This window comes from Rana temporaria, chromosome 11 (genome assembly GCF_905171775.1).
Source record: "Rana temporaria chromosome 11, aRanTem1.1, whole genome shotgun sequence".
NCBI classification, from domain to species: Eukaryota; Metazoa; Chordata; class Amphibia; order Anura; family Ranidae; genus Rana; species Rana temporaria.
The window spans coordinates 2,703,940-2,715,190 of record NC_053499.1 but is presented as its reverse complement, the minus strand read 5'-3'; the positions used below and the strand labels follow the sequence as shown (position 1 = coordinate 2,715,190).

The 11,251-nt window shown below is 45.6% G+C and overlaps 1 protein-coding gene across 1 annotated transcript; it reads right to left on the bottom strand.

Annotated features, from left to right (window-relative positions):
* Nucleotides 1–875: 875 nt before the first annotated feature.
* On the bottom strand, nt 876–11,046 carry LOC120917409 (vomeronasal type-2 receptor 1-like). The gene is made up of 3 exons (XM_040328684.1): nt 10,832–11,046; nt 5,407–5,569; nt 876–1,733 (listed from the first exon to the last, which is right to left on the bottom strand). The coding sequence occupies exons 1-3, from the start codon at nt 11,044–11,046 to the stop codon at nt 876–878; spliced, it is 1,236 nt and encodes a 411-aa protein (XP_040184618.1).
* Nucleotides 11,047–11,251: the final 205 nt, after the last annotated feature.

The window sequence follows — 11,251 nt, the reverse complement described above, 5'->3', positions numbered from 1 at the left end:
CGACATCCACAACAAAAGACCCGCACCCTGTATTTTGAATTCCTTTTTTCTGTTCGTATTTTGGATTCAACAGAATGCAAATCTTTTGCCACAGATGTCACACGAACACACGACCGAAAACACCAAAAGAAAAAGGACCCAAAACACAGAATGCAAATCCCTTGCCACAGATGTAATTTTCGTTTTTTTGAATGGGCAGTGAGTGTAGTTAGTGAAGCAGCTTCAGTAAAGCCAAATAAACTTTTCTGTGGATTTTCATCTGAAGGGAGATCAGTTGGCCAGACTTTTGAACCCAAAAATGGTTTTCTGATGGAGTTTAAAAACTAACAAATTTTCTGAGAACGAACGGAAAACGATAGTTTTTATGTTTGTTGTTAAAAAACAATCGTAAATATATCGCGGGATTCGCCGCGTGTTGAAAGTGCCGCGAATCCCGCGATATATTTACGAAAGTACAAAATGACGAAAATCCTTTTTCTGTTCGTATCTTCAGTCGCATGCCCACATGACATCCACAACAAATTGTCATAGATGTCACACGAACACACGACCGAAAACACGAACAGAAAAAGGAATCCAAAACACAGAATGCAAATCATTGACGAAAATTCACAAAAATTATTGTCTAAGAAGTAACGAACATGAATTAAACAGAATAACGAACCATCCCGCATGTACGAAAATAAAACGGTAACGAAAATACGAAACGATCGGAATACGAAAAAATATCGTCGTACGAAAAACGAACGGGAACGAACAGGAAAACGGGCGTCTTACGAAAAACGAACGGAAACGAACCTACGGAACGATACGAAACAGAACAAAAAAAAACAAATTTTTTTTCTGTGCACATGTCTAATCTCCACTGAAGGAATCTAATAAAGGCCTCTCCTATTTTTGGCCACATTTGCGCTCACCTTGTGTCTGTATTTTTCCTTATCGTCTGCCTGACCTTTAAGAGAAGAATAATTCTGGGATGAGTACAGAAGACGCAGACTTTTTTCCAAGAATTCCACCGCGTAATACACGGGATCTGTAGTGCAGTTAGATGAATAATCTCCGGGGTTCGGTAAATGTTCCTGACCCGTACAATTGTGAAGAGAAATACGATAAATGTCTTCATACAAAGTATCTTTTTTCTTGTTTCCTGACGAGCAGAAAAGTGTCGTCATCCACAGATTTTCAAGTAACTTGTCTTTTGGGCGGATCATTGGATGGAAACCATCAACAAAATTCTTGAAATTCTTATCGGCTTCGGACCTAAAGTTTAAGGATAAGCTACAATTCAACATCTCCGGATAGTTTTCTATAAGAACAATACTTGAGGCCCAATTGGGAGTGAGGATCAATGTTATGTCCCTGAATAATCTTCTCAGTGAGGATTCAAATATTAAATCATGATATGTTCCACAGAGTATGACCACTTTTACCGCTGATTTTTTAATGGCGTTATACACACTTTCCAAAGCACGACTTTCAGGCTTTGATACACTGATACCATGATTTGCTATAAAGGCCACACAGATTTTAAATTCTGACAAAATTCTTAATAACAGAAACGATGCTCTCTCTCCACTTTCATCTGCAGATGTTATTATTCCAACCCAAGTCCATCCAAAAAATCTGATAAGTTCTGATATATAACGATAAATCATAAAGTAGTCATTAACTGTACTGTAAAGAGAGGGAAAAAAAGCTCTTTCGAGCCGATCACCAATTGACCCAAAAGTGACCTAAAATAAAGGGAGACGTCTTTCAACATTGAGGCAAAAAACTTACAAGAGATGTCTAAGCTTCAAAGGATTTAGGTAGACATGGCTTTCTAAATTGTCATCTTGTCCCCTACATACTGGAATGCCCACCAGTACGTGGGTCACCAACCAAGAAAACTGGTGACTAGGATTAGAGAATACATTAATAAAACGATTGTAAAAGCTTCACATTTTCTTCTTTTAACCGCTTGACGTCCTGGGCTTTGTGGGGGTATATCTGAATGATGGGGGCAGCCAGGCCCGTCAGAACAAGACAGACAAAACAAGCAACTGCTTGGGCCCCCCCCCCCCCGAGCTGGCCTCTTCCAAGTTCCTCCTGCAGTTCCGGCCGGTGCTCAGTGCTCACTTCCTTTCAGTCCGGCCAGGAACAGCAAAATGAATCTCCTGCTGCGCGGTATGCGGTAGGGGGGGTTAAAAAGAACATGGGGGGGAGGCAGGCATTCAGAAGTACTACCCGACGCTTATCAGAAGAAGCACTACCCGTTCGGCGGAGGCAGCAGCGCACCCCCCCGCGCTTATCAGTACTACCCAGTTTATAGCAGAATCAATGAGCATTTAAAACAAAATGCTTCCACAGCTTGCACAGCGACAACCCCCTGACCCCCCCCCCCGCTTCCCGCTTATCAACTTGCAATGACAGAAGAAGTAAAGAAGTACCTCTCGGTGTTCGGCGGCAGCTGCATCTGTCCCCCACCAACCCATCCCCCACCCCCTGCTTCTCAACTTGAAGCTCAGCAACACCCCGTCCCCCGCTTCTTGCTTGGGGCACCCAAATTCCTTCAAACGGCCCTGGGGGGCAGCTACAGGCATCATTCAGATATTGCCGGTTTCAACCGGTGATTCCCTGCACCATAAGAACGATCATAGCGGCTGTTCCGCCACTTAACCACTTAAAGCGGGAGTTCACCCATTTGTGGTTTTTTTCCTGTTTTCCCCATAGCTGGATGCTCGTTTTGTCTAGGGGAATCGGCTATTTGTTTTAAAATATGATCCGTACTTACCCGTTTTCGAGATGCATCCTCTCCGTCGCTTCCGGGTATGGGTCTTCGGGAGCGGGCGTTCCTTCTTGATTGACAGTCTTCCGAGAGGCTTCCGACGGTCGCATCCATCGCGTCACTAGTAGCCGAATGAAGCCGAACGTCGGTGCGGCTCTATACTGCGCCTGCGCACCGACGTTCGGAAAATCGTGACGCGATGGATGCGACCATCGGAAGCCTCTCGGAAGACTGTCAATCAAGAAGGAACGCCCAGTCCCGCAGCCCATACCCGGAAGCCAAGGAGAAGATGCATCTCGTAAACAGGTAAGTACAGGTCATATTTTAAAACAAATAGCCGATTCCCCTAGACAAAACGAGCATCCATCTAAGGGGAAAAAGTGTTCTCCATGGGTGAACCTCCGCTTTAAGACCCGGACCTTTATGCAGGTAAAGGACCTGACCAGTTTTTGCGATTCGGCACTGCGTCGCTTTAACTGACAATTGCGCGGTCTTGCGATGTGGCTCCCAAACAAGATTGGTGTCCTTTTTTTCCCACAAATAGAGCTTTCTTTTGGTGGTATTTGATCGCCTCTGCGGTTCTTTTTTTTTGCGCTATAAACAACAACGACAATTTTGAAAAAAAAACCAATATTTTTTACTTTTTGCTATAATAAATATCACCCAAAAAGATACGTATTCTTCTACCTATTTTTGGTTAAAAAAAATCGCAATAAGCGTTTATCGTTTGGTTTGCGCAAAATTTATAGCGTTTACAAAATAGGAGATAGTTTTTTTGCATTTTTATTATTTATTTATTTTTTTACTACTAATGGCGGCGATCAGTGATTTTTTTTCGTGACTGAGACATTATGGCGGACACATCGGACAATTTTGACACATTTTTGAGACCATTGTAATTTTCACAGCAAAAAATGCTATAAAAATGCATTGATTACTGTGAAAATGACAATTGCAGTTTGGGAGTTAACCACTAGGGGGCGCTGTAGGGGTTATGTGTGACCTCATATGTTTTTCTAACTGTAGGGGATCATCCGGTGACCTCGCCCCATGCCGATATAAGTCGTTGCGCACCACACACACGGCATTACAGCACTCGGGAGTGGGAGGAATAGTGCCCCATCATTTGCATCAGTGGGAGGAAATGTGCACATTATAGGTATCAGTGGGATAGTGCTCCATTGCTGGTGTCAGTAGGAAGTATAAAGGGAAGCAAAGGGCCGCATTCGGCCCTTGGGCCGCAGGTTGGAGACCATTGGTCACCGTCTAACACAACATTCCTGCGCTCGTGTACAAACGCTGTAACTCTGACAGCTTTTTCCTGCAGCTCACTGCTGCTTTGTCGCTCGGGCCTCTGTGTGTCCTGTCCCAGACAGCACGGTGCAGACACGCACCTCTCTGCTCCTTTTCAACACACATGGACTCCTCGGTGTGGTGGAGCCCTGAACTCTAATCCCGACTCTCCTAAGAGTATTATCAGTGCCTGTTCTCTACAAAACCGGCCCAGACTGTCTTTTAACACTGTGACAGAGCGCCATACAGTCACAATATATATATACTGCACTCGTTTCACGTATTGGTACATTTTTTATAAAAAAAAAGGCATGCAAAAAAATAAAATAAAAAAAGCAGCTGAGACTTAAAGTTGGAGGTTCACCCCAAAACCTTTTTTTTTAACATTAGATTGATGCTCGTTTTGTCAAGGGGAATCGGGTGTTTTTTTTGCAATCGAAGCTGTACCGTTTTAGGCCCCATACACACGACCAAACATGTATGCTGAAACTGGTCCGCGGGCCAGTTTCAGCATACATGTTCGGTCGTGTGTAGGCGCGAGCGGGCCGAATTCCAGCAAACATTTGCCCGCCGGGCCTTTTCCCAGCGGGCAAATATTCCTGGACGTGTTTTAAAACCGTCCGCTGGAATCCTGCCCGCTCGGACATGTACGGTCGTCAGTACAGACCTACCGTACATGTCCAGGCGCCCGCCGTCCCTCGCATGCGTCGAATGACTTTGACGCATGCGTGGAAGCCTTTAAATGGCAGGCCCGCCCACGTCTCCGCGTCATCGCCGCGGCGACGACGCGGACACGCCCCGCGTATTGTTTACGCGCGGACTTCTGTACGATGGTTAGTACAACCATCGTACAGAAGCCCTCTGGCAGGCATGTACGGTGAAAACGGTCCGACGGACCGGTTTCATCGTACATGTTTGCTCGTGTGTACCGGGCCTTAGAGATACATCTTCTCCGCCGCTTCCGGGTATGGGCTGCGGGACTGCGCGTTCCTATTTGATTGACAGTCTACCGACGGTCGCATACATCGCGTCACGATTTTCCGAAAGTAGCCGAACGTCGGTGCGCAGGCGCCGTATAGAGCCGCACCAACGTTCGGCTTCTTTCGGCTACTCGTGACGCGATGTATGCGACCGTCGGAAGACTGTCAATCAAATAGGAACGCGCAGTCCCGCAGCCCATACCCGGAAGCGGCGGAGAAGATGTATCTCTAAAACGGTAAGTACGGCTTCGATTGTAAAAAAAACACCCGATTCCCCTTGACAAAACGAGCCTCAATCTAATGTTAAATTTTTTTTTTCGGTTGAACTCCCGCTTTAAGACATCATTCATGCTATTTTATACTCACTTGCACGTGGTTATATACAGATAATATCTGGGCCATAGGCAGGGTTGTGGTTGAAGTCTCGTCTCCAATAAAACCTGCTAATTTCTGGTGGTCTCTGCAAGAATAGTTTGGGATAGTTTTTCCCGGTCCGGATAAAATCTGTAAGACACTTTTTATGGCTTTTCTGGGATCAGAACACGAGTCATAAAGATGATATCCTAGGGTCACATTAGGCAGGATTATTGGATTTTTATTCATTTGGTCAATGGCAAAAAGGAACATTTGAAGTTTCTTGTAGTAATGAAGCAAGGGTCTGTTGATATAATGAGTTAGTAGCTTGGATACAAGAGGTCATCAGTTTCCCAACACCTAGTGGTTTAGTGACAAAACGGAAATGAAGAAAGCTTATGCCAACCAATCACATGTCACCCTTTAAAGTTGGACTCCTGGCAGATCTAAAAAGCACTTGTTATATTTGTTAAAAATTTGTAAACTGGAGTGTAACGGTATGGCCCGTGGGACCCAGAGGCTCTTGAAGGATGTGGGGTACTCCTGTGCCAGCTTCACCAATGACTCTTGGGTCTAGGGTCATCCTATGTCCACTAGGGGCATAGGATGACTGAGAACTGATATCATGGATTACATGAGATGGGACAGGAATGATAATTCATGTATTGCAGGATATCTTGAAATATTACAAGTTGTTCCTTCTGAACACAACAGGTCAATAGAGTGTCTCCTTCAATGTGGAACATAGACTGTTGAGATGTTAATTGATGTTAATCACCTCCAGCTACCTGGCTGTAGTGATGAAAGCTTGCTGTGATTGCATTCTATTGTCTATTGTGTTAATTAAGCCTGGCTCCTAAGATATTTCATGGTGCTATGCTAACTAGCCCTGTATTGTGTGAAAGTTCTAGTGATGCTAATGTGTTGTGAGTTAACACACTCTAAAAGTCAGGCCCGGATTCAGAAAGAATTGCGCTCTATTTGCGGAGTCGCAGGGCAACGATTTTGCCCTGCACCCCCGCAAATATTTTGCGCTGCCCTCGATTCACGGAGCAGTAGCTCCGTAAATTGCAAGGGCGCGCCGGCAAAATTGCCCGGCGTAAGCGCGCGCAATGTAAATGCGGGAATCATTTAAATTAGGCGCGCTCCCACGTCGAGCGTAGAGCGCATGCTCCGTCGGGAAACTTTCCCGACGTGCATTGCGGCAAATGACGTCGCAAGGACGTCATTTGCTTCAAAGTGAACGTGAATGGCGTCCAGCGCCATTCACGATTCACTTACGCAAACAACGTAAAATTCGAACGTCGCGACGCAGGAACGCCGGGTATAGTTTAGCATTGGCTGCCCCTGCTATTAGAAGGGGCAGCCTTACGCTAAACACGCCGTAGGGAAACGACGTAACTTGCGTACGCAGGGGGCGCGCAACATTGTGAATCGGCGTAAGTATGCAATTTGCATACTATACGCTGACCACAATGGCAACGCCCCCTAGCGGTCATCGCAAGAATGCAGCCTAAAATCTGCGTGGCATAAGAGCCTTATGCCACGCAGATTTTAGGCTGCAGTCGGCGTAACGAGTTCTCTGAATCAGGAGAACTCGTTACGCCGGCGCAAGTAGCAATTGCGCTGCGTAACTATGGTTACGCAGGCGCAATTGCTTACTGAATCTGGGCCATGATGTCTGCCATGTCAGCTATAGTAATTGACTCATGTAGATTCATTGCCAGAAAGTCTGACTTACATCTAAAGGAATGTGTATTGAAGTTCCTTGTGTCATGTTGTGGGTGGAGTTGAGTCGTTGTCCATATTTGGTTGCTAACTGTATAAGAAGAGCTGAGTTTACCATTAAAGTAGTCATTTGTTTGGAACCAGAGAACAGAGCTTGTGTCTCGTTATTCTGGGAAAATCCATATGGATCGTGTCTGCTGGATTGTGGAGTGTCGGAATAAGCTGTCTTGGGTTGGTGGAATGGAATATCGTAAACGGTGTTAACCCCTGACCGTTACATGGAGTATCTTTAGGGAGGAGCTACTGTTCGGGTCATCCATGAGTTCAGTCTCAACCCAAGATGTTTGCAGTTTGCTGAATGCAGAGAATGGACACACTAAATGGCCAGTATTGGTCAGTTCACCCACCCGCCTGCCTGAACCTTTGGCTACTGCAGAAGGAGGTCATTCATTTAGTGGTGGTATCACTACTGGTTATGACAGCTTCTTGCTGTTCGCCGACTTGTTTTAAATTGTGAAGTAGCTGGCAGGCATCCTGGGCGGGGTCACTGATCACATATGGCCATATATGTCACAGGTCAACTGCTCCCCTTTCCTGGCCATCCAGGCTGCTTACCTGAATAATGGTCTGATATAGATTTTTTTCATCAATTAAGATTTTATTGAGTTTATATAAAACGTGCCAAAGAGTATAAAGGACACACTGATAGGCCTTTGGGGTTAACACAACAATTACAAAATTATACAGAGAAAACCTTTTGCAAACGTAAGGTTAGTAGCAATAGGATGAAAGCAACCACAAATTGTAACATAGGAAGTCAATTGGGAAGCATTGATATCCACGATTCCCATTGTTTCTTGAATTTGGAGTGGGCGTTTGTACTGAGAGCCAGAGCCTTTTTGCAACAGGACAGCCCATCCGTCATGGGCGCCTGGGCACCGCCCTCTTTTTCCTCACCACTACCTATATGCAATGGATAGATTCATGCATAGTAGCACCTGAACGACCACAACATACAGGGATATACAATGTAATACTAACCTATAATCACACACATAGATTGGACTTGATAGACTTAATAGACTTGTGTCTTTTTACAACCTCACCTACTATGTAACTATGCATAGGCGTGCGCACAGGGTGTGCCAGGTGTGCCCAGGCACACCCTAATCACCCTGTGCTGGACAGATTCCCCCTGCCGCTTGGCTGCAGAGAAAGGGACTCAGGAATCTCTGTCCTCAGCTCAAAAATGAAATATCAGGGGCCTGTTTAGGCCCCTGAAATCTCACCAAAGCCCACCCCCCCTCCCCCAATGGTGCTCCTAAAAGATTGTAAAATAAAAATATTGGCCCAGATTCAAGAAGCACTTGCGCCCGCGCAACCATAGGTTACGCAGCGCAAGTGCTTACTTGCTCCGGTGTAACGAGTGCTCCTGATTCAGGAACCTCGTTACACCGACTGCAGGCTAAAATCTGCGCGGCATAAGGCTCTTATGCCTCGCAGATTTTTGGCTGCATTCTTGTGCTTGCCGCTAGGGGGCGCTCCCATTGTGATCAGCGTGTAGTATGCAAATTGCATACTACCACTGATTCACAAGCTTGCGCGGGCCCCGCGCAAGCCAGGTACGGAGTTTCCGTACGGCTACTTTTAGCGCAAGGCTGCCCCTTCTAATAGTAGGGGCAGCCAATGCTAAAGTATAGCTGGCCTTCCCGCGCCGTGAAATTTGAATTTCACGGCGTTTGCGTAAGTGAAACGTGAATGGCGCTGGACGCCATTCACGTTCACTTAGAAGCAAATGACGTCCTTGCGACATCATTTGCCGCAATGCACGTCGGGAAAGTTTCCCGACGGAGCATGCGCTGTACGCTCGGCGCGGGAGCGCGCCTAATTTAAATGATTCCCGCCCCTGGCGGGATCATTTAACTTGCGCGCGCTTACGCCGGGCAAATTCGCCGGCGCGCCCTCGCAATTCACGGAGCTACTGCTCCGTGAATCGAGGGCAGCGCAAAATATTTGCGGGGGCGCAGGGCAAAATCGTTGCCCTGCTCCCCCGCAAATATCGCGCAAATCTACTTGAATCTGGGCCATTGTAAAAAAAATAAAAATTGTAAAAAGTAATAATAATAAAAATATTAAAATAAAATAATAATAATAATAAAATAAAAAGTAATAATAATAAAAATAATAAAATAAAATAATAAAATAAAATAAAAAGAAACTACTGACAACAGTCCCTGCCCACTGACACCATCAACTGTACTACTGACACTGTCCATTGCCCTACTGCCCTATATATATATATATATATATATACACACGCATGTGTGTTTGAGCTTTGGGGTGCACACCCTAATGTAATAGGCTGCGCACACCTATGTAACTATGTAACACAGTATAACAAATTATTAGCCCCTGATATTAACAGACACTTGTAAAAAATCACAGATTTTTACAAACTGCCAGTAAATTTACTGACGTTTGGCAGCCCGGGGCCGGATTCAGATACATTGCAGTATCTGTCGGCGCGGAGTAACGTATCACATATACGGTACGCCCCCGTAACTTAGGGCGCAAGTTCCGTATGCAGAAAGAACTTGCGCCCTTAGTTACAGCGGCGTAACGTATGTGTGGCGGCGTAAGCCCGCCTAATTCAAATGGGGATGATGTGGACGTGTTTTTTGCAAATTCACTGTGACCCCACGTATTTGACGTATTTGACGAACGGCGCATGCTCGAAATTACGCCGCAAGTCGTCATTGATTTAGACGTGAACGTAACTTACGTACAGCCCTATTCGCGAACGACTCACCAAAACGACGTAAAATTTTCAAAACTCGACGCGGTAACGACGTCCATACTTAACATTAGCTACGCCTCATATAGCAGGGGTAACTTTACGCCGGAAAAAGCTTAACGTAAACTACGTAAAAAAATTCGCCGGCCGGTCTTACGTTTCTGAATCGGCGTATCTACCTAATTAGCATATTCATCGCGTAAATCTACGGAAGCGCCACCTAGTGGCCCGCGTAAATATGTATCCTGAGATACGACGATGTAAGACACTTATGCCGGTCGGATCTTAGGGAAATCTATGCGTAACTGATTCTCTGAATCAGTCACATAGTTACGACCACGCACACTCAGAGATACGACGGCGTATCCGGAGATACGCCGTCGTATCTCCTTTCTGAATCCGGGCCCCTGACATTAGGTCAGCGGAGACAATGGGCAGCCTTTGCTAATCAGAACCCTCAATCTGAGTACAGGGATAGGACACTGACCCTAGCTGCAGGCCATATAAAATCTTGTAGTGGGATGGATGTGACCAGGGCTTTTTTTCAGGGGGAACTTGGTGGAACTGAGTTCCACTTCCTCTGGCTCAGACCCTTTGGTGCCTGCTCACCACAATCACTTGTAAACACAGAAGTCTGGTTTCTGTGTTTACAAGTGACAGCTCTGCACTCTGTGTGTAACCCCCTGAACTCTGCACTCTGTATGTAATGAAATTCTGGTATTTAATGCCCCTTTAAGACCCTTCTACTGTTTGTGAAATCTGAACGGGGTCGTGGTTGAGTTCCTGCACCTATTTTCTGAGAAAAAAAGCTCTGGATGTGACCCACGAGCCGTAGATTTGGAGACCCCCGGGCCCTACAGGTATGAGTTTCAATAGACTTTCATTTTTTTATTTTTTTTTGCTCAAGTTACATACTTTAGACAGAACATGGCATGGACATTGGGCTTCTCAGGGATCGTGTACCCGGCCATGAGGCAGTGGACGGTGAAGACTCCTCCGATGATGATGTCTCCATCCTGAACATATTCGTAATCCTCGTACGCCGGTACGATCTCCAGGTCACACGCTGGCGATGGATCGCAGATACTCTCTGGGCATAGTATTAAAAGCAGAAATAAATTTTGCCACATAGTTCTTATCAAATGAAATATTTTCATAAATCTGAACAAATGCCGAGCAAGAAATGTGAACATGACTTCACATGGTGTGAGCTGCCGCGTCTGTCGGAGATCGGAGCCCTCTGTGCTCGCTTTATAAAGACGTGTAGCGCAGAGATTTAGAATTTTCAAGTTTATTTCGCCGTAGTAAAGAGGAAAATAAGCTCCTGTATTATAG

Bases quoted from the DNA above. Each gene is read 5' to 3' on its own strand.
- LOC120917409 (XM_040328684.1), bottom strand. From the start codon at position 11,046: ATGTGGCAAAATTTATTTCTGCTTTTAATACTATGCCCAGAGAGTATC. The intron at 5,570-10,831 runs GTATGTAACTTG...TTCTGATCCCAG, and splicing joins CATGCCATGTTCTGTCTAAA to AAAAGCCATAAAAAGTGTCT. The intron at 1,734-5,406 runs GTGAGTATAAAA...CCTTTATTTTAG, and splicing joins CTGTATATAACCACGTGCAA to GTCACTTTTGGGTCAATTGG.